Source organism: Lethenteron reissneri, chromosome 55 (genome assembly GCF_015708825.2).
Source record: "Lethenteron reissneri isolate LAM-NWPU_2019-01 chromosome 55, ASM1570882v1, whole genome shotgun sequence".
Lineage (NCBI taxonomy): Eukaryota > Metazoa > Chordata > Hyperoartia > Petromyzontiformes > Petromyzontidae > Lethenteron > Lethenteron reissneri.
In genome coordinates, this window is record NC_083833.1 from 10,783,178 (window position 1) to 10,807,738 (window position 24,561).

At 51.0% G+C, this 24,561-nt stretch overlaps 1 protein-coding gene across 1 annotated transcript in view; it reads right to left on the reverse strand.

Annotated features, from left to right (window-relative positions):
- LOC133356694 (contactin-2-like) overlaps positions 1-24,561 on the reverse strand; it is a 250,453-nt gene that overhangs the window by 101,439 nt on the left and 124,453 nt on the right. Inside the window, exons 5-7 of the mRNA XM_061574335.1 lie at positions 21,082-21,177; positions 3,369-3,599; positions 1,828-1,930 (exon numbers count right to left, since the gene is read on the reverse strand). Of these exons, the coding sequence (XP_061430319.1) occupies positions 1,828-1,930; positions 3,369-3,599; positions 21,082-21,177 (430 nt within the window). The remainder of the gene's footprint in view (positions 1-1,827; positions 1,931-3,368; positions 3,600-21,081; positions 21,178-24,561) is intronic.

A 24,561-nucleotide genomic window follows, 5' to 3' on the forward strand; every position in this document is an offset into this window, starting at 1 on the left:
GAGCGAAGATGTGCTGAGGCAACCCCGACTGAATTCAACTTTCAACCTTCCGAACGCGAGCCAAGCAACATGATCACAGCATCGCCCTGCCAGAATAAAGATTCAAGAATCCATGGACTTCAAAAGTAAAAACATAAACTATTAAAAATCATAATCTATGCCAAGGAAAAGTATAAATAATTAATCATTATACTTTCAAATATTTATTAAACACTATGCTCAGTGAATGCAACATCTTTAAAGCAGTTGAGTTGTTGGGCGGCTTGGTGAAGGAAACATTCATTCATTAGCGAGGAAGTCACGCAACTTCCCTGGCGCAGTTCAAAGTGCCATTGACTTGGCAATGCCAGCAGCCGGCGCGTCGCTAGCGCTGTGGTGACGCGCCTGCGTATGTCGCACGAGGATGCACACGAGCGGCTCATCATCACAACCCCACAAAAGGCTCTTCAGAATTCTCTCTGATGCTGTTAGCGGGGTCTTTTGCTCGCTCGCTGACACAGCACCTCTTCCTGGGTGTCTGTACTGCTGATTCCCCCCCCCAACTCCGAGTCCAGGCTCAAGTCCTCCTTCCCTGCTGTTGATTTGTTACATTCTTTGCACTTCCAAATCCACCCAAGCCATCGTTCACTCTGTTCTCCCCCACGGGTATGTTGACTGTGGACGTTATTGCAGCACGGTTCAGCATCTGCGAGGGGACACAGTAGTTCAGATGGCTGTGCACGGTGCCTTTGTGTGCACTTGGGTTCGCTTTCTAGCCACGGCTAACATGTAATCGTTTGCTGTTGTTTTAGCCAAAAAACGCGACCCTGAAGTTGACCACGCGAGAGACACGCACAAATCCCTCCTCCACGCTGATCGTGTGACATCACAACGGGCTCTGAGGGTAACCCGGCCCAAAGCGGGAACCCTTTCGAGAAAACGAGCCCCACGGCCCAAGCTAGGGTGAGCCACCCGGTCCAGTTACGGCTCACCAGGCCAGGCTACCATGGGAATATCTGCTGAGTCCATTTGCCGAGTTTGTGAAGCGGGCAGCTCTGGTTTCAACTGTTCATGTAAATGCGGCCCAAGAATCTATTCTACAACTGAGACCGTCAGATCTTCACAGCACCCATCCTGTGATTGTCTATCTGAAGACACCTCGCTTTATTTGTATGTATGCCACCATGACTACAAGTGCAATTAAGTGTAATTCAGTGTAGAATAAATGGACTTCTGTTCCACCTCACCACATGAAATTAAAATAGTTTAGTCCATCAGCCTATGGGTTTTTCCACACCAATATAATCCAGCAGCATTTGTTTAAACAAGAAAACATTGACCTGTTTTGACCTTGGGGTCTCATTAACCAAACTTTTTTACAGGCGAGGGTACTCTGTCTAGAGCAGGGGTGGGGAACCTTTTTTCTGCCAAGGGCCATTTGGATATTTATCACATCATTCGCGGGCCATACAAAGTTATCAACTTAAAAATTAGACCGTTATATTTGGTCAAACATTTAATTAACTCACCCCTAATGTGATGGCTGGAATTGCTGCTCTTTGGCGAAGCGTGTGATGTTAGCTGGTGTTGATGATGTTGCTGCTACTCGCAATTGCTTTTCCATGTTTGCTCCGAGATTTATTGAATTTCGAGTCCTGCCTGCGGTTGCCTTGGCAGGGCCAGACGAAATGATTATGCGGGCCTTGTACGGCCCGCAGGCCGGACGTTCCCCACCCCTGGTCTAGAGCATGGGGCATAGTCATTTCAAAGAGCAATGAGGGATAATGCAGCAGTAAACGCTACTGGTGGAGAGCTCTTTTGGTGAGACGTGGAGATCGTGGTACTCACTTGCCCATCCCAAAGCACTCTAAGCGCAGCTTCTGTCCCACCAAGACGTCCATTGTAGGCGGTGGCCGCACCTCGAGACGCACGGCCAGTCTGCTCCCCACCGCTGTACGACAATCGCATCGACAAAGCAGTCCGACATTAGCAGCGCACGCAGTAGCAACGGCACACACACAGCAGCACATGCAGCAGCACATGCAGCAGCACATGCAGCGCCCGCAGCAGCAGCACACACACAGCAGCACACGCAGCAGCAGCACACACACAGCAGCACAAGCAGCAGCACATGCAGCACATGCAGCACACACACAGCAGCACACACACAGCAGCACAAGCAGCAGCACATGCAGCACACGCAGCAGCAACAGCACAAGCAGCAGCACATGCAGCACACACACAGCAGCACAAGCAGCAGCACATGCAGCACACGCAGCAGCAACAGCACAAGCAGCAGCACATGCAGCACACGCAACAGCAACAGCACAAGCAGCAGCACATGCAGCACACACACAGCAACAGCACAAGCAGAAGCACATGCAGCACACGCAACAGCAGCAGCACAAGCAGCAGCACATGCAGCACACGCAGCAACAGCAGCAGCACAAGCAGCAGCACCCGCAGCACAAGCAGCAGCACACGCAGCAGCACCCGCAGCAACAGCAGCAGCACATGCAGCACACGCAGCAGCAGCAGCACACACACAGCAGCACACACACAGCAGCACAAGCAGCAGCAGCGCCACTGCTATTTGCCGCGTGAGGTGGCGCTGCAAACATCAAACGTGAAGAGCGGTCAAAATGAGAAAAGTCCCCAGGTGCAGAAAGAGCACAGAAGCCAACCAATCAGCACCTCCGACTAGCACGGTTGGCCACGTACGGTGCAAAAGAAGTTCAACATACATACTTACACAAACCTCAAGTTCAAGCTGCAACCAAATTAGCCAACTAGATATGGACCCGACCCATAGCCGCACCCATGTTGCCTATTGTATTGTTTGTTGCGCTACTATGGTGCTCAAAGCGGAACCCTGTATCGTGGGATTGGTGGAGATCGTAATGCGACTCACAAAGTGCACAATGTGACACTTCCACACTGCCGGTCTGCGAGAAGGCCAGGAGATGGCAGTACAAGTTGGTTTCTGATCTCTTTGTGCAGCACGTGTTTTCGTACTATCCCCCTGCACGCGTGGGTTTTCTCCAGGTACCACTGTGGTTGCTTTTCAGACGCAAGGCACTTGTTTAAAAAGGAAATAGCCACGTGGCCTGACCCAAACGCAAATATGGATCACTGTATTGGCTAGGAAACCCCATTTTTATGGTGCATATCTTATCCACTCCTTTTCAATGTATTTATACTCCTGAGAGCAGATTTTGTACTTACTGGTTGTTATTATTCTTTCCGATGCAACTATATACTATATTTGATTATTTTTATAATTTAGGAATTGACACAGAGCGCTTTAAGGCGATCCTTTTCATGAGAGGCGCTAAACAAAACGAAAGGTTTATTGATGGAGCCGCGGGTAAATAGTAACCAGGCCTCACAGTCCTTCTTGAGCTGCAAGCTGATGAAGGAGCTGTTGACCGTCTTGTTGAGCACGGGGCCCATCTGGCGGTGCAGGAGGCAGCTGTAGCGCCCCACGTCGCGCTGCTTCACGTGCGAGAAGTACAGGTTCCCCGTCGTCTGGGACACGAAGCGTCGCGAGTCCAGGCGGACGGGCGCTGGCGCCGCGGAGCCGTTGGTGTCCTCCTCAAAGAGCCACTGGAACTTGACCCCTGCGCGAGGCAAACGGTTACAATCGTCAGCGAGCGTTCGGTTTCCGCGTCACGCTTTACAACGCAACGCAACCGCGAGGCGCTATGCTTCCCAGACGGCACAGTCTGCAGTAGTTCTGCGGTAGAGGGCAATGGTGCGGTGTGGTTTTTACCCAATCGAGTAATTTGTGAGTACTTTTCAAACTTGGACCGTGACGCTGGCGCACATTTGCCTCCTCTGTTTTGAGTAACATGGCAAGGTTTATTCACTGTCCACAGTGAAGCAGGCTGGTGCAGTGGTAATGCTCGTGCCTCATAGCAAGAAGGGCTTGTGTTAAAATCCCGACTCGGGTGTGACTCTACGGAGGGTTCGTAAGTTCCCCCACTGTCCTGCGTGGGTTCTCCAGTTTCCTCGCAGATAAATAAAATGGTACCTGGTATTAGCCAAACAGCCCAATGCTGAAAAGGTACTTGTAAATTACTCATTTGGGATCACACAGCAGCAACAGAAACACAACAAACTACTATAAACTAAACGATTGTTTTTATTTTACCATGTAAGGCCCATCGAGTCCTTTTTCAGAAGCGACCTGGCCACGAATGATAGCCCAATGAAGTGGATTATCATCACGTGGAAATATATAGCAGCCAAATACTCTAAATGTGGAACGAAAAAACGGAGAGAACACGCAAACTACAAATATACAGGTGTCAGGGTTTGGATCGAACCCACGACCTCCTGTATACCAGGTGAGGTAGCTAACATCTCGCCACAGCATCACCCCGACTGATAAAACTTGGAAGGACCCGACTGAAAAAGTCTTGAGACTTAGTGAGGCCTTCCTGGCTAAATAGACATAATAATAAATACAACAGCAGTATTAACCAGGGTGGCCACGGGGCTCGGACTACTACTTGGCCGTGTCACCACCCACAGAGTTCCACTCCCCATTATGACTGCTGTATCGGTGTCGATGAGCAATCGTAGCGTTCAAAGGCAAATGTCTCTGAGCTCATGAGAGCAATTGGAATGCAATCATCTCCGCTGGTGGTCCTGAAACGGTGGCATAAAATTCACACTCCCATGGCAGAGTTTTTTTAATAGAAATCTAAAATGCTTTCTGGAACACATTACCTTCAAAGCTGTTTTTTTTTACTCTGCAGGAAAATCCGCGAAACCTAATATGTGCCTCCACATGTTCTGCCATGTTCCACAATTCAATGTAAATTCAGCTGAATTCTCTTTTGCATGAATTTACATGAACTGACTTGGCGTCTGCATTATGCTGAGAAACTAAGCCGACCAAATCAGATTTCAAAAAGCCCTTTTCATTCCGAACCATCTAATATTTGCCGATAACAGTCATTATAACATCCAATGGAAATTAACTCTGCAGGATATGTTAAAATAACTAAATAAAGAGGCTGGAAAGTTGGAGACAGGATAAATATGAGCAAAACAAAGGTTACTTTAAAACATATTGCTAAACAATGGGAGATGTCTAGAAATATACACACAGCCACCAGGCAGCGGTGACTGTGCCTGTGGCCGCCTGTCATGCAGCGCTCTGGCGATGGCAGCGAGGGTTGGTAGAACACCACACAAATGTTAGGAAACTCCCTTCCCCTGTGCGTTAAGGTGGCACACCATATTCTGGCTTGTCAGGAGGTGGTACAGCAAAAATGTGGTCTCTACCTGTTCCATCTGTATGTTTCAGTTTTCAGTTTCATTTATTTGGTATAGCCCTGTGAGCCATTCGGCTCTTGAATCGGGTGCAACCGCAACAGACAAAAACATGAACAAGAAACATCTTAAAGTGACTACGTGCAAACATGTGATAGAGTGTTGCCCCCTCGCACACAGCGGTTTTCTCCAGGTGCTCCGGGTTCCTCCCACGTGCATGAACACTCATGAAATGGATGAAAACATCTTTCTATATAGAGGACCGCAGAGCTTGAGCTCTTGTTGGCACCGGCTCACCGCCTGGCTGCTTCACCGCTCGCCTGTGGTTCCTCCTCGAGTCTCCGAGTTGTTCTCTCTCTGTGAGTGCGAGCGATTGCTGTGTGGCGGTATGTTGCAAGTTGACATTACTACGATGAGTATGTCTACCAGGACAGCTATTGCAGGTGGACCAGAATTAAAATGATGAAAATAGGCAGACAAGAGGAGGTTAGATTTTTTTGAATATCTGGATCTTGATAATAAACAAGCAGAATACCAACGTATATGGCTCAGAAACAGCGTGGTCAATAATAACACAAGAAAACTAAAACTTCAAAGTGCAAAACGCAGCATAGAGAGATGCACGCTTGGAATTACCCCGAGGCACCGGAAAGAGGCACACGTGGAGAGAGAGAGAGAACACACGCAGTGTGAAAGACACAATTCTAACCGTCAAAAAAGCAAGCGGACTTGGGCAGGACGTGTCGCTGTACAGCACGAGTAGAGGCAGAGTGGCAGCCACGGGTGCTAGCGCGTCGGGGAGGACATCCGCTGGGAAGCGATGAAATCAGCTCTCATGTCACTGCTGGAGGGATGGTTGCATCGCAGCACCACGAGGCGTGGTGACGGCTTGGGGAGGCAGTGGAATTATAATCACTAAAGATAATTATGATTGCTACCGAACTTTGCGTTCGCCTCAGGCTTGTTATATCAAGCACAAGAAAATGCATAAATTTGTCGGTAATTCTCCACATCATGCACTTCAGTGGGAAACATGGAATGAAATGTGGTCTCATTTAACATTTAAGAAAAGCATTTACTAAACTTTTCTAAATTACCGTAATCTTCCTGCCTCCTTATAGTATGGTCTATTATACTCACAAACCTGAGCAATGGATCCAATGCACCAATGCGTAATCTGCATGCGAAGGGAGAAGAAGGGTAACTTGGAAAGGAAGGATGGGCAATGGAGCGTTGTTAAACGAAAGAGAACGCTGATTTCTTCAATAAGAATTTGATATAAGTGCATAAAACCTGAACAGAGAATAAAATTAAGTTACATGAAAATGGAACTCGATGTATAAAAACTGAGTACCATATTTTCAATGTACCTAGTCAGCACTCAAATCCCATTAAAATCCTATTTGAATAAAAAGTTGGCAAATTTAATTTACTTCATCGAGGTCAACGTGCTGTGCGTGACTAGTGGGTGGCAGGATAGTGGGCGGTAAGCGTCGTGCAGCACCGTAACAAGCACCTGGTCTTGATTCCCGATTTGTGTGCCTTTCTGTGTGGCGTTAGCATGTTCTCCCTGCGTTCTGCAGTGTGAGTGAGTGTGGAGTTTCTACACAGGTGATCACTAACAGCACTTGCCCCAACAATCCGTTAAGGCTTCACGAGGGATCTTTAAATTTCGATTTAAAGCTTTCGTGACTGCAGGGATTCATCTTCTTGGTTCTTTCGGTAAAGTCACGTAGAAGGGAAGTAATAAAATAATAAAAATAAAACATAATTATTTTATTATGTAAAGTCACGTAGAAGGGAAGTAATAAAATAATAAAAATAAAACAATAAAATAATTATGTTTTATTTTTATTATTTTATTACTTCCCTTCTACGTGACTTTACTGAAAGAACCAAGAAGAGGGATCTTTATCTTTGGGATTTGTATATTTTCTTCATGTTCTGCATGGTTTTCCTCCGGGTTGTCCAGTTTCCCGCCACAGCTAAAATAAAACCCCACATACAATGTCACCGATATGGGCCAAGCCACATGCCAATGGTGAAACATTGTCAACGTCGCAGCCTTCTGCAAAAGGTGGCAAGACCCTTGTGAAATAGTCTTGAGGCTGACCCTAGGTAAACGAACGTCATAGAATTAATAATATAGTCCTAATAGTAATTGTAAAACACGGAATGTATTGAATTGTAATTGCATTGCCAATAGTGAAACATGTGAACTAAACATCTATTTTTTCAAACCATATTTGTTTTTTTATTGTGAAATGTTGATTAAATCTTGATTTGAAGCTTTTGTGACTGCAGGAATCCATACTCTTGGGTTCTTTTGGTAAAGTCACGTAGGTAGAAAAAATAATAGATCACGACGTTTCGATCGCAACGCAAGCAATCATCATCAGGCGGAAGATGCCGATTGCTTGCGTTGCGATCGAAACGTCATGGATCTATTACATTTTCCACCTACGTGACTTTACCGAAAGAACCAAAGAGTATAAATGTAGATTTATGGATTAAAATAAAGAAGACCGCTGCAATTTATAGTTCAGTGCCTGCACATGCTGTCAATCATAGTAGGTTCCATCAAAAACACATGATTTGACTTTCTTTCACTTCCCATTAAACAATAACAACCTGAATAATGTATACACGGTGAATATGTTCTTATTAAATTAATACCATGACATTTAATGTACTGTTCGCCGTCGTGAAAAGGTCACGGCATGAGATTTACTCCAGCCGACACACGCGGAAAGTGACGATCAAGATCCCCCCCACCCCCCATTCGGTCTCCAACACTCGAGGCGCGGATGCTGTCTTCGAGCACCTATTAAGGCGGGCATCGACTGGAACAGGCGCAGGGAGCTAATGTGTGACCAGTGGGACGGAGCTCCAGACGACATGGGCAGCAGAGGAGAAGCGGCCAACTCCCACCCAGCGGAACTGAACTCGATGCTGGAGAGGGGAGCACGTGAAGAGGGGGAGAGTGAGACGACAGTGAGGAGCTAAGGCTTATCTATGGTAGAGAATGTAACGCACGTACGCAAGTCCTCTTCAAGGCTTTTGGTTGAACATCAAGGTAGGGCCATCAAAGCAGAATTGCATTTTATGACATTAATAAGTAAAACAAAAATAATCCCAGGCTTCCCATCCGAAGGATTGTCCAAGGGTGCTCATCTCATGTTTATAATGCCGAGCGCAGAGGTGGAAAGTCTTTGGGTAGGATTAGTATATCCAAAGCAAAACCATCACTGACTTTCCGCAAATTGACGCATATTTTATCGACTCCAGAGGGATGAAGGGATGTTTGTATGTATGTTGAACGTTCGCACCGTCCGTAGCCCACCGTGCTAATCGGATGTGCGGGATGAATCAATCCCCAACCGGGGATTGAGCGTACAGTAGCCACTGTGCCACCTTTAAGGTAGGACACCCAGACTATGAATACCCTTGCATGGAGTGTGTGGTGGAGTGTAGCGTGGAGTGCAGTGCGGAGTGTGGTGTGGAGTGCAGTGTATAGTGCTGAAAAGGTTTGAGATGTGGGTTGTGGTGTCGAACAGAGGAAATCAGTTGGATGGAGAAAAATTAACCCGTAAAAACAAAGTTTTTCACTATAAATCCTTTATATGCGTGGCATCGGTTTTATTTTATTATTCATTTCTGTTTTTCTTGAGTAAGAGTTTCATTTTTATCACATTGGTATTTTAAATTAAATATAAGGAAAGGTTTTCAGTTTTTGTATGATTGTTTATATTGTACATTTTTGTTGTTTTCTCGAATAATTTTCTGTGTTTAGGAAAAATATATGATTGTGTTAGTGAAAAACATTTTTTTTCTTAAAAAGTGGAAAATTATGGAAGTTTTTTTCACGATAATAAATTGTCACGCACAACGAGTCTGTGTGCAAAATGTCAGCTCGATTGGACCACGGGAAGTGGGTTAAAAAACGATCGAAAGATTTGCACGGTCGTAAGCGCGCAAGCAAGCAAGCAAGTGAACTTAATATAAAGGATTTAAAAAGAGAAATGAGGATGTCAAAGAGCAGGTGCAGGAGGAAAGACGTCCAGCAGAGGCAATGACGTGGATTGGGCACGTGGATTGGGAACGTGGTGAGAGTGCGAGCTTGATGAAGGAAGTTCTGGGTGGGAGAATGTTGGGAAACAGGACAAGAGACAGAGAACGGAGGGAGCTTGAGCCGAAGAGCTATTTACAAAATGAGAATTAAGCACCACATTCTCACACACTAAACTTTATTGTCAAGTTATTTTGAATGAACGTTCTCAGTCTGATTCCTAATAAGTCAATCATAACTAGATGACACATTCGTATGAAAAAAAAGGTCTTCACAACTTGTGAAAAGTTAATTACAATGCAGTACCTACGTGGAGAGCGTGTAAAGTGTCAGTGTTTTAATAGCGAATCGGGAACGCATTTCTCATCCCGCTGTGGATTGACTGGCGGGCTAGGAAAATACATCAAAAAGTTTACGACCACAGTGTCTCGCAGGGGCTCATGCTCCCTGTAAGGGCAGCAAGCCAGCACCCCAGAGGAGGCTGGGTTCAAGCCCTGAGGCCAATGTGAGAATAATAAAATCTGTTTCCCTGCTCCAGAAGGATTGTTATTGCTGAGAGTCTGATGGGCTCAGCCCAATCATAAACGACTGCTGGAAGTAATGCGTTCCAAAATAAATTTTTCACAGTCGCACCTGATTTCATCACACTCACCTTTCACAATGCACATTGCGTAAGAGTTGAGAAATGGGTCGTAGAACATTTGAGGGATGGAAATTCGTTTTTCAGTTGTTCGAGTGGCACGATGCCACCGTGTGGAACGTACAGCACTGATGCAAGGCCGCTTGTCACACAACTGGGAGCGATATGCAGAGCAGGACGTCACAGACAATGTGACGGGAACGGACCGGCCAACTCGTAAAAAAAAAGAAGAATATTTACACAGGCAAGAGTCGCAATTTATTTGTTATTTCCTAGAGATCTGAGATGTCCACGTGGATAGCATGGTTGGCTACGTATGGTGCGAAAGAAGTGCAACGCACATACCTACATAGTGCTGAACGCATGATTGAAGATGAACGCTTGATTAGCACAGAGCCATCCAGTCTGCTCTGTGTCTTCAGCAGTTTTCGTACAGGTAACATAGTTTTGTCACGAGGTACATGAGAGCCAGACAATGGTCATCTCTTATTATTGGTTTGCTTTTAGTCTTGTAAATGGATCACTGTTATCTCGTACCGGTTGATCACTGGTTATAAAAAAAAACAAATATATCCCAAAACATCTGAAAAGTGGCAGCAGCAGCAGCCAACTCATATCGATCAACACACAACGTCTATTCATCTCTATGTCATCTCTATAGAAGTGCACTGGCCTGGCTACAGCTCAGCAGTCCCAGCTAAAGAGCGATGTAGCGGCGTGCGTCCGGTGACATGGGCCGCGTGCGGTGGGGGCCAACAGCTCCACCCTCACCAGCTCCACCCTCACCAGCTCCACCCTCACCAGCTCCACCCTCACCAGCTCCACCCTCACCAGTTCCACCCTCACCAGCTCCACCCTCACCAGCTCCACCCTCACCAGCCTCACCAGCTCCACCCTCACCAGCTCCAGCCTCACCAGCTCCACCCTCACCAGCTCCACCCTCACCAGCTCCACCCTCACCACCCTCACCAGCTCCACCCTCACCAGCTCCACCCTCACCAGCTCCACCTTCACCAGCTCCACCCTCACCACCCTCACCAGCTCACCACCCTCACCAGCTCCACCCTCACCAGCTCCAACCTCACCAGCTCCAACCTCACCAGCTCCAACCTCACCAGCTCCACCCTCACCAGCTCCACCCTCACCAGCTCCACCTTCACCAGCTCCAACCTCACCAGCTCCAACCTCACCAGCTCCACCTTCACCAGCTCCACCCTCACCAGCTCCAGCCTCACCAGCTCCACCCTCACCAGCTCCAACCTCACCAGCTCCAACCTCACCAGCTCCAACCTCACCAGCTCCACCCTCACCAGCTCCACCCTCACCAGCTCCAACCTCACCAGCTCCACCCTCACCAGCTGCAGCCTCACCAGCTCCACCCTCACCAGCTCCACCCTCACCACCCTCACCAGCTCCACCCTCACCAGCTCCAACCTCACCAGCTCCACCCTCACCAGCTCCACCCTCACCAGCTCCACCTTCACCAGCTCCAACCTCACCAGCTCCAACCTCACCAGCTCCACCCTCACCAGCTGCAGCCTCACCAGCTCCACCCTCACCAGCTCCACCCTCACCACCCTCACCAGCTCCACCCTCACCAGCTCCAGCCTCACCAGCTCCACCCTCACCCTCACCACCCTCACCACCTACAGCCTCACCAGCTCCACCCTCACTCAGCTCCACCCTCACCAGCTCCAGCCTCACCAGCTCCACCCTCACCAGCTCCAGCCTCACCAGCCTCACCACCCTCACCTTCACCACCCTCACCAGCTCCAGCCTCACCAGCTCCAGCCTCACCCTCACCAGCTCCAGCCTCACCAGCCTCACCACCCTCACCAGCTCCAACGTCACCAGCTCCAGCCTCACCCTCACCAGCCTCACCACCCTCACCAGCTCCAGCCTGCCGACCGGTGAGCGTCACCACGGCCCCTGATGTCTTGCACAGCCGAAGTCAGCGCTGGAGCGCACGGTCAGTGCTGGCCGAGAGCGGAGTCACCGCGGCCACCACGGCCCCCTCGCTCTTGTTCACTGGCAATCGGGAGGCTCGCGTGTTGTCAGATTTGCTTTCGAAATTAATAAGTAACGCACATATTATTTGTATTCTTGGTTCTTTCGGTAAAGTCACGTAGGAGGGAAACAATAATATAATAAAAATATAAAACATTGTTTGTTTCCCTTATACGCGACTTTACCGAAAGAACCAAGAATATGAATCCCTGCAGTCACAAAAGCTTTAAATCAAAATTCATATTATTTGTGTTTACAAAAGATGGCATTCATTTTAAAAATGTATCTCAGCAATCCCCAAACAATGGTTCCCCTGCTGCTGTCCTGGAATGTTCAGGTGAAGGGAAGTGATTTGGTAAATCTACACGTGGGGTGAGCAGCGGAGCGAGGAGTGTTTGGAGGCAGCCCAGCGTGGCCCGTCTGGTCAATTGGCGCTGCGAGCGAGCGCTCGACTCCGCGTGGAGCGAGCGCTCGACTCCGCGTGGAGCGAGCGCTCGACTCCGCGTGGAGCGAGCGCTCGACTCCGCGTGGAGCGAGCGCTCGTCTCCGCGTGGAGCGAGCGCTCGACTCCGCGTGGAGCGAGCGCTCGACTCCGCGTGGAGCGAGCGCTCGACTCCGCGTGGAGCCCCGCACGGGAGGAATGCGTCGCAGGTGCCTGTGTAATTGCCGGCCGCGTATTATAAAGGGCCGATCATTGAGTCTCGACGAGGCTACGTGGCCCTTTCCTCTCCTGTCCACCAACAACCCCCTCTTGCGCGAGGCGGCGCACACCGCGAACGCCGTACCCTGGCTTGCCAGGCAATGGCTGTACAGCAAGTGGGGACTAATCTTCATCTATTACATCCGTGTGGGGATCGAGTGTTGTCCCCTTGCACACGTGAGCTTTCTCCGGTTTCCGCCCATATGTATGGACACTCATTAATCGGCCAATGAAACGTAAATGTACAAAGGATCGCAGAGCTCGTGGGGAACTCGGTGCCGGCTCACCAATTGGCTGCCAGAGATAATGAATCGGTGCCCAAAGCCCAATTGGGTTCATTTATCATTCTTATCATCATAATCATCATCAACTATCATCAATCCACTGCTGGATTAAGGCCTTCCCAAGCTGCTGGCATTCCCCATTATCTTACAATGTAGCAATGCACCCAGCACCTTCACCAGAGCTAATTTCACTGCTCCATCTCCTCCGTGGAGATCCTCTTGGACGCGACCCGTCCCTCGGCTACCGCTCCGCTATTCCTCTCTTGACCATCGGCCATCGTGCCCCCGAGTGACGCTGCTGCTGCCCAAGCCCACCTCGTTTCTGACGTCTTGAAGCGGCCATCTCCCAATGCTTCTTTGCACATTTTTCAGTTTTTATTTCACTCCCTTCTCACTCTTACTCTCGCTGCGTGCTCACTCTGACTCTGTTCCTCTCGCTGCGTGCCAATTAATACAGAGAATGCACGTCACGGCAGTACATTTTGCTATTTGCACAATTTCAACAAGTTGGGTACTATTGATTTATTAATTCGCCACTTATTTACCCCGGCAACATTCAAATGCAAAGGAGGCACGGCACGGCATTGGAATGGTATTCAATGTACGATTGATTACATAATTAATATTCATGTTACGTTGCTAATTGGCCATTAGAGAGATACACGGGGCTCAAGAGAGCGAGCAGTAAGCCGTGCATTCTCGTCCCAGTGGAATCGTCCCAGCTTTTTCTCACTGTTTTCCTCTTCATTGCAAAAGTCGTGCACTTGCAATTGTGCCTCATTACAGGGGCACTTCTTTGGCCCTATCAAACTTGCGCATGACACCGCCATGCCGGCGTACCTGCGGGCACTGCAATGCGTGTCATGGGCCAAGGGGAGATCCAAGAATCACAAGAGTTGCCAACATCATTCTTTTAAGCCCGCGAGTGTTCCAGCACAACATTATTTCACAACCGAGGGCCGCTAACAAGCTCCTTAGTGACCTATTTAGGACTGGGATCCAGGGATGCCTTGGCCTCAGTGCCAACGACTACGGGCAGCAGTCAACACGTTTTTCTCACACTCGTGCCACCTTCGATTGGCAGGCGTGGCTACGTACGGTGCGAACGAAGTTCAACATCTGCACATATATCACCACCACCACCACAAGAAGCGAACGTGTAGCCATGCAATTGCCTGCTCACGCCACTGCTGTCAGACAGGCCTCTGCTCGAGGGAGCTCTAGAGAGGCCCCGTGGAGGTCGTTTGAGTCTTGGAACAGGTGGGTGTGCCCACACTTTACCCCACCAGATGTGACCTGCCGATAGACTAAGTGGTGGACAGAGGTGGGGGAATCGTAGAAGCTTGGCTTTCGTTTCAGTTGCTGTGCCGGGAGATGGAATCAGCGACATTTGGTTGACAGGTCCAACGTGTGGACAATACCTTACACAGGCCTCAATAAAGGCCATTGTGGAGACTTAGGCAGGACCGTATTATTCAATCCCAAAACCCTTAATTTATCTATGAAAAATCCCATTGAAAATGTGTCCATTAAAGAGGGAGAACCTGAGTTACTTGAGTTACAGAGTAAGACTTGTTTTAATTTTTACAACACCCCTGTCAATCCACTTTGTGGATGAAGGGTCTCGCCATGCTGTCTTCTTCACAGGGACTGCATGGCCCAAGAACCAGCTCGGATATCATATAGCCCCTGCTGGGAATACAACTCAGGTAACCAGGTGCGGAGTAGAGTGTGCATGACACACTGTGCTCTAGGATAAAATTTACTCATTTTGTCTACATTTTTGGAGAGCAACTTTGAAATTGTGGATTTGGGCCAGGTCAACACAACTTGATCTTGATGAGCAAGGATCCCTAATGTTGGCTGCACAGCGCAGGGCACGGTGTGGCGATGCTCGATACGAACCCCTGCTGGTGGTGGCGGCAGGAGTCCATCAAACAAGTTTTAGCTCATCACCCGGCTGCCCACATGTCCATGCTGCTCTGATTTAAGGGATTCCCAATCGTCTCTTAATCTATACCTGAGCTCGTTGTCACCGCACACCACGGGGAAACTCTCAGGCTGTGCCGCTCAGAGCCCTGTGAACTGTTAGGTTCGATGCCACGGTGTGCCTGAAATGGATCGTCCAGACCAACCCATGTTCTCACTTGTGTATCTCTCCCTCTCTGCACCACCAGTTCCCCCGACACGCAGTGCGAAATGTCAGACATTGCACCGAACAATGCGCGGTGCGATCCGATAACAAAAAACACGTCGGAGATCTGCACTGCGGCAGTTAGAAGAACGGCGAAACCCCACGCAGCGACTCTCTCTGTGTTCAACGTTCAACACGAAGCGCCCTCGCTTAATCGGGGCCTTACAACAGGGGCGTTGTCGCTCTCCAGGGCCGAGACGTGTAAATGTCACTCTGCAGTTAATCTGACGTAATTGAATTGCAAGCGAGGATGTGGATTGAACAAGTGGGGGCTGCTTGGGCGAGTGAGGGGGTGTTGTTGACGGGCTGCATTGAGCTTCACTGCGGGGGAAGGGGGCATGGACATTCGATGAAACACGCCGCGCAAGTAGAAAGGTTGTCCCTGAATCAATCAAACTTCTCAGATAGTTACGAAAAATATAGAGGGGCAAAGGCAGCTGTCAAATCAGCATCAAGATGCGCAGAAGTGAGACACACAGACAGTCACCCTCACGAGACACACACACAAACAGTCACCCTCACAGACACACAGACAGTCACCCCCACGAGACACACACACAGACAGTCACCCTCACGAGACACACACACAGACAGTCACCCTCACGAGACACACAGACAGTCACCCCCACGAGACACACACAGACAGTCACCCTCACGAGACACACACACAGACAGTCACCCCCACGAGACACACAGACAGTCACCCCCACGAGTCACACACACAGACAGTCACCCCCACGAGACACACACACAGACAGTCACCCTCACGAGACACACACACAGACAGTCACCCCCACGAGACACACAGACAGTCACCCCCACGAGACACACACACAGACAGTCACCCTCACGAGACACACACAGACAGTCATCCTCACGAGACACACACACAGACAGTCACCCTCACCAGTCACACGCAGACAGTCACCCTCACGAGACACACACACAGACAGTCACCCCCACGAGACAGACACACAGACAGTCACCCCCACGAGACAGACACACAGACAGTCACCCTCACGAGTCAGACACACAGACAGTAACCCTCACGAGACAGACACACAGACAGTCACCCTCACGAGACACACACACAGACAGTCACCCTCACGAGACACACACACAGACAGTCACCCTCACCAGTCACACACAGACAGACACCCCCACGAGACACACACACAGAGAGTCACCCCCACGAGTCACACACACAGACAGTCACCCCAACGAGACACATACACAGACAGTCACCCTCACGAGTCACACACACAGTCACCCTCACGAGACACACACACAGACAGTCACCCCCACGAGACAGACACACAGACAGTCACCCTCACGAGACACACGCACAGACAGTCACCCTCACGAGTCACACACACAGACAGTCACCCCCACGAGACACACACACAGACAGTCACCCCAACGAGACACACACACAGACAGTCACCCTCACGAGTCACACACAGTCACCCTCACGAGACACACACACAGACAGTCACCCTCACGAGACACACACACAGACAGTCACCCCCACGAGACACACACACAGACAGTCACCCCCACGAGACACACACACAGACAGTCACCCCCACGAGACACACACACAGACAGTCACCCTCACGAGTCACACACACAGACAGTCACCCTCACGAGACACACACACAGACAGTCACCCTCACGAGACACACACACAGACAGTCACCCTCACGAGACACACACACAGACAGTCACCCTCACGAGACACACACACAGACAGTCACCCTCACGAGACACACACACAGACAGTCACCCCCGCGAGACACACACACAGACAGTCACCCTCACGAGACAGACACACAGACAGTCACCCCCACGAGACACACACACAGTCAGTCACCCCCACGAGACACACACACAGACAGTCACCCCCACGAGACACACACAGACAGTCACCCCCACGAGACACACACACAGACAGTCACCCTCACGAGACACACACAGACAGTCACCCTCACGAGACACACACACAGACAGTCACCCTCACGAGTCACACACACAGACAGTCACCCCCACGAGACACACACACAGACAGTCACCCTCACGAGACACACACACAGACAGTCACCCCCACGAGTCACACACACAGACAGTCACCCCCACGAGACACACACACAGACAGTCACCCCCACGAGACACACACACAGACAGTCACCCCCACGAGACACACACACAGACAGTCACCCCCACGAGACACACACACAGACAGTCACCCTCACGAGACACACACACAGACAGTCACCCCCACGAGACACACACACAGACAGTCACCCCCACGAGACACACACACAGACAGTCACCCCCACGAGACACACACACAGACAGTCACCCTCACGAGACACACACACAGACAGTCACCCCCACGAGACAGACACACAGACAGTCACCCCCACGAGACACACACACAGACAGTCACCCTCACGAGACACACACACAGACAGTCACCCCCACGAGACACACACACAGACAGTCACCCCTACGAGACACACACACAGACAGTCACCCCCACGAGACACACACACAGACAGTCACCCCCACGAGTAACACACACAGTCACCCTCACGAGACACACACACAGACAGTCACCCCCACGAGACAGACACACAGACAGTCACCCCCACAAGTCACACACACAGACAGTCACCCTCACGAGACACACACAGACAGTCACCCCCACGAGACACACACACAGACAGTCACCCCCACGAGACACACACACAGACAGTCACCCCCACGAGACACACACACAGACAGTCACCCCCACGAGTCACACACACAGTCACCCTCACGAGTCACACACACAGACAGTCACCCTCACGAGACACACACAGATAGTCACCCCCACGAGTCACACACACAGACAGTCACCCTCACGAGACACACACACAGACAGTCACCCTCACGAGACACACACACAGACAGTCACCCCCACGAGACAGACACACAGACAGTCACCCCCACGAGACACACACACAGACAGTCACCCCCACGAGACACACACAGACAGTCACCCTCACGAGACACACACACAGACAGTCACCCCCACGAGACAGACACACAGACAGTCACCCCCACGAGACACACACAGACAGTCACCCTCACGAGACACACACACAGACAGTCACCCTCACGAGACAGACACACAGACAGTCACCCCCACGAGACACACACAGACAGTCACCCCCACGAGTCAGACACACAGACAGTCACCCCTATGAGACAGACACACAGACAGTCACCCTCACGAGACACACACACAGACAATCACCCTCACGAGTCAGACACACAGACAGTCACCCTCACGAGTCAGACACACAGACAGTCACCCCCACGAGACACACACACAGACAGTCACCCTCACGAGTCAAACACACACAGACAGTCACCCTCACGAGACAGACACACAGACAGTCACCCCCACGAGACACACACAGACAGTCACCCTCACGAGACAGACACACAGACAGTCACCCCCACGAGACAGACACACAGACAGTCACCCTCACGAGACACACACACAGACAGTCACCCCCACGAGTCACACACACAGACAGTCACCCCCACGAGTCACACACACAGACAGTCACCCTCACGAGACACACACACAGACAGTCACCTCCACGAGTCACACACACAGACAGTCACCCCCACGAGTCACACACACAGTCACCCTCACGAGACACACACACAGACAGTCACCCCCACGAGACACACACACAGAGACAGTCACCCCCACGAGACAGACACACAGACAGTCACCCCCACGAGACACACACACAGACAGTCACCCCCACGAGACACACACACAGACAGTCACCCTCACGAGACACACACACAGACAGTCACCCTAGCGAGTCAGACACACAGACAGTCACCCTCACGAGACACACACACAGACAGTCACCCCCACGAGACACACACACAGACAGTCACCCTAGCGAGTCAGACACACAGTCACCCCCACGAGACACACACACACACAGTCACCCTCACGAGTCACACACACAGACAGTCACCCTAACGAGTCAGACACACAGACAGTCACCCTCACGAGTCACACACACAGACAGTCACCCTCACGAGACACACACACAGACAGTCACCCTCACGAGTAACACACAGACAGTCACCCCTACGAGACAAACACTCAGTCACCCCCACGAGACACACACACACAGACAGTCACCCTCACGAGACACACACACAGACAGTCACCCTCACGAGACACACACACAGACAGTCACCCCCACGAGACACACACACAGACAGTCACCCTCACGAGACACACACACAGACAGTCACCCTCACGAGACACACACACAGACAGTCACCCTAGCGAGTCAGACACACAGACAGTCACCCCCACGAGACACACACACAGACAGTCACCCTCACGAGTCACACACACAGACAGTCACCCTCACGAGACACACACACAGACAGTCACCCTCACGAGACACACACACAGACAGTCACCCCCACGAGACACACACACAGACAGTCACCCCCACGAGACACACACACAGACAGTCACCCTCACGAGTAACACACAGACAGTCACCCCCACGAGACACACACACAGACAGTCACCCCCACGAGACACACACACAGACAGTCACCCTCACGAGTAACACACAGACAGTCACCCCCACGAGACAAACACTCAGTCACCCTCACGAGACACACACACAGACAGTCACCCCCACGAGACACACACACAGACAGTCACCCCCACGAGACACACACACAGACAGTCACCCCCACGAGACAAACACTCAGTCACCCCCACGAGACAGACACACAGACAGTCACCCCCACGAGACAAACACTCAGTCACCCCCACGAGACACACACACAGACAGTCACCCCCACGAGACAAACACTCAGTCACCCCCACGAGACACACACACACAGACAGTCACCCTCACGAGTGGATTGCAGAATCCAAATGCACTTGCTGCTGAGAGCAGTGGAGACAAAAGTGGTTAAGGGAGTTGTCACCAAAGTGCTCGCGGGGTTCCGCAATGCCATGTGCTCACTCGGCCATTAATGCCAACCTGGTGAGGTCTACAAACATCCGCGATGCGCTTGTGTGGTGCGTGTCAAGTGTTCGCAGGGGGAGGGACAGGCACTGGAGGCGACGTGACAGCTCGTGCAGTGAACCACGCGATGACCAAGGCAACCGCTGTCAGGAGCTGGTGTCAGTGTCACCCGGCAGAGTCGCACTGAAACGGCCACGCACAAAATCAGCAGTCGGGCATCTCTCAACCGATCCTCGTCCTTCTCTGGGTTGACTCGGGTTATTCACTTATAAGATGAAAACATCTTAAAATTAAAACCCAATATAGTAGAACCCTCCTGAAATACGTGAGTAGGTATATGCATCGAACGTTGAGACAGACTAAGTGCGTGGGGAGTGCTGACACGGTGGTTTCTTTGCACCATGCTACAAACCTGACAACATGAGTTTGATTCCCAGCCACAGGCAACTTCAGTGGCGAGTGTTATCTCCACTGGTTTTCTCCTTGACCAACATAGCCTTACATGAGTACAGGGTGTGGTTTATAAACATCCACACTGGCAGTCAGCCATGGTGTTGGCCACAGTGGTAGTGCAGTGGTTAGCGTGCTGCGCTACAAACCGGGTGACCTAAGTTTGATTTCCACTCACGGCCAATATCGGTGACGAATATCTGAACCGGTCCTAGCCCTCTCGTAGGTCGACTCAGCCACAAATGAGTTGCTGGTGCGGTGTGGTGCTGGTCACCAACCCTCATGTGCCCTGTTTCGGCCTTCATAAGTGCTCGCTAACAGCACTTGCCCCAGCAGTTTGTTGAGGCTATATGGGGGGTATTTGTCGTTGTGTATTTGTATTGGGTGCTTTATTTATCACCTGGCGAATGTGGAGGTGGAGCACAGAGCAGGTAGGCCCCCATGTTCTCCCGTACCCTTGACTGCTCTCTCCTTTCCACAGGGAACGCGTTGAGATCTGGGAATACATTGAGTCCACCGTTAATGCTCACAGCATATGCACAGAAAAAACCCATAAAGAATGGCTTAAAACCAAAGAAAAAAACAGCATTAAGAATATACCTCCTTAAGGCATGATCACAGGCAGTCGACTTGAGCATCTCAGAGTAATGATAATCTTTGAAGGTGACCTCGTTTAATTCTGCCTGGTCTCTCAGGGACGTGATGGCTGGGACAAGTTCATACTGATAATGACTACAACCTCCTTGCTGTGGCCAGCGTGACTTCTTAGGCAATAGGCTGGTTGCTGAAAATGTGATGTCATGAGCAATCATAGTCATAGCCGCCATAAGCATGCCGATCAAATATTTTTTGACGAGGTGATAGCTTTTGAATACAAACATCTTATTTGAAGATCATATTTTGGTGCTCAATGCTGGGGCCACAGAGTTGCAGCCTGCAACTTGCACGTGCTGTTCACGATCGGCTTTGAACTGCGGGACCGGCACACAGCAGGTTCATCTGGTTAACGCCACTACAGTGTCTTTTACTTAAAGGCAACATTTACTTGAAGGCACACAACACGTTTTTGCGATGCCCTTCAGGCAGCACTGTTTTTCTTTTAAAGTATAAAACCAAGAACTGGACGCTGTGAGATGACAACACCCGATTTACACGGGTGTCCCAATGGGACTGGTATAGAAAGCAGCCGCCATTAACAATGCTAAGAGGCCCACAATGATGCCAAGTCTGCGCCTGCGGCTCAAGCAGCCTCTCTCTCCAGGCCTGTCTTGGCAGGACACTGCGTGACGCCCACCTGCCCTGCCTGGTCCATTGCCCAATCTTGCAGCTCCATTGGCAGTTCAGTATCCTGTTAACGGAGCACTGGTGTGGCTGCGTGTCAAGTGAGCGTTGAGCCAAGATTTGTAAGTGATGCCGGCCGGCGTTAGCGAAGGTCTGTGACTGTGGTATAAATTCGAGGTAGTTCCGATACGGCAGTGGCCTGAAGACATTAATAATGGGTACAAGGTGTAGCTCTTTAGCATTACTCTGCCCTGTGAATCATTCTACAATTACGTGAAACTGAGTTTATGGTGTCAAGCTGGCTTCAATACATTCAAATGCCCAATATCTCACACTGCTATTTGAACTAAGATCGCCCTTGCAATGCCTCCTGCAAGCAAGGCCTACCCTGCCCTACCTAATCATTACGATGACCCTCGGGTGGGCAGTTGTGGAGGAGTGATTGGCACGCCAAGCTAAAATGCAGGCGAACCGAGTTTAATTCCTGGCCATGGTCATTGAATAACATCAATGGCGATTTGTCAAAGGACCCCACACTTCAACAGTCCACATTGACCAGCGTGGTGGAGCATGGTCAAATAACCCTCAAGACCGAAATGACATATTTAGGACTTAATCGAAGCTGTAGATTACTAAAGGGCTATAAATTAAAAATAACTCTAAACCAATGAATCCCGTGCATGTGGAGGCGAGGAGATAGGAGAGGGTCATGGTTAGCAGGGATACGTCCATGGAGGGTCTAAGTAGACAGTGTGGTCTTGGTAGATAATCCATAATTAGATAAATGCTCCAGAAAACTCCGGTTGAATGTATCTGCATAATGTGGGGCACACAGAATGGAAAATAGCTACCAGCAGCGACGCAGTGTAATGTCTAAAAGAGACCAATGGCACCGTGAAGTGAAGGTTGTGGCTGGGGAACCACACATGGTGGGGGTCTTCAGCGTGTGGCGCCGTAGGTACCCACACGCCCTAGGGAGCCATACGCCCAAGGGAGCCATACGCCCTAGGTAGCCATACGCCCTAGGGAGCCATACGCCCGAGGGAGCCATACGCCCTAGGGAGCCATACGCCCGAGGGAGCCATACGCCCTAGGGAGCCATACGCCCTAGGGAGCCATACGCCCTAGGGAGCCATACGCCCTAGGGAGCCATACGCCCTAGGTAGCCATACGCCCTAGGTAGCCATACGCCCTAGGTAGCCATACGCCCTAGGGAGCCATACGCCCTAGGTAGCCATACGCCCTAGGGAGCCATACGCCCTAGGGAGCCATACGCCCTAGGGAGCCATACGCCCTAGGTAGCCATACGCCCTAGGTAGCCAAACGCCCTAGGGAGCCATACGCCCTAGGTAGCCATACGCCCTAGGTAGCCATACGCCCTAGGGAGCCATACGCCCTAGGGAGCCATACGCCCGAGGGAGCCATACGCCCTAGGGAGCCATACGCCCTAGGGAGCCATACGCCCGAGGGAGCCATACGCCCTAGGGAGCCATACGCCCTAGGGAGCCATACGCCCTAGGGAGCCATACGCCCTAGGTAGCCATACGCCCTAGGTAGCCATACGCCCTAGGTAGCCATACGCCCTAGGGAGCCATACGCCCTAGGGAGCCATACGCCCTAGGGAGCCATACGCCCTAGGGAGCCATACGCCCTAGGTAGCCATACGCCCTAGGTAGCCATACGCCCTAGGGAGCCATACGCCCTAGGTAGCCATACGCCCTAGGTAGCCATACGCCCTAGGGAGCCATACGCCCTAGGGAGCCATACGCCCTAGGGAGCCATACGCCCTAGGTACCCACACGCCCTAGGTAGCCATACGCCCTAGGTACCCACACGCCCTAGGGAGCCATACGCCCTAGGAATTCATACGCCAAAGGGAGCCATACGCCCTAGGTAGTCATACGCCAAAGGGAGCCATACGCCCTAGGTAGCCATACGCCAAAGGGAGCCATACGCCCTAGGTAGCCATATGCCCTAGGTAGCCATACGCCAAAGGGAGTCATACGCCCTAGGTAGCCATACGCCCTAGGTAGTCATACGCCAAAGGGAGCCATACGCCCTAGGTAGTCATACGCCCTAGATACCCACACGCCCTAGGTAGTCATACGCCAAAGGGAGCCATACGCCCTAGGTAGTCATACGCCCTAGGTAGCCATACGCCCTAGGTAGCCATACGCCCTAGGTAGCCATACGCCAAAGGGAGCCATACGCCCTAGGTAGCCATACGCCCTAGGTAGTCATACGCCAAAGGGAGCCATACGCCCTAGGTAGCCATACGCCCTAGGTAGCCATACGCCCTAGGTAGTCATACGCCAAAGGGAGCCATACGCCCTAGGTAGTCATACGCCCTAGGTAGCCATACGCCCTAGGTAGCCATACGCCAAAGGGAGCCATACGCCCTAGGTAGTCATACGCCCTAGGTAGCCATACGCCCTAGGTAGCCATACGCCCTAGGTAGCCATACGCCCAAGGGAGCCATACGCCCTAGGTAGCCATACGCCCTAGGTAGCCATACGCCCTAGGGAGCCATACGCCCTAGGTAGCCATACGCCCTAGGGAGCCATATGCCCTACGGAGCCATACGCCCTAGGGAGCCATA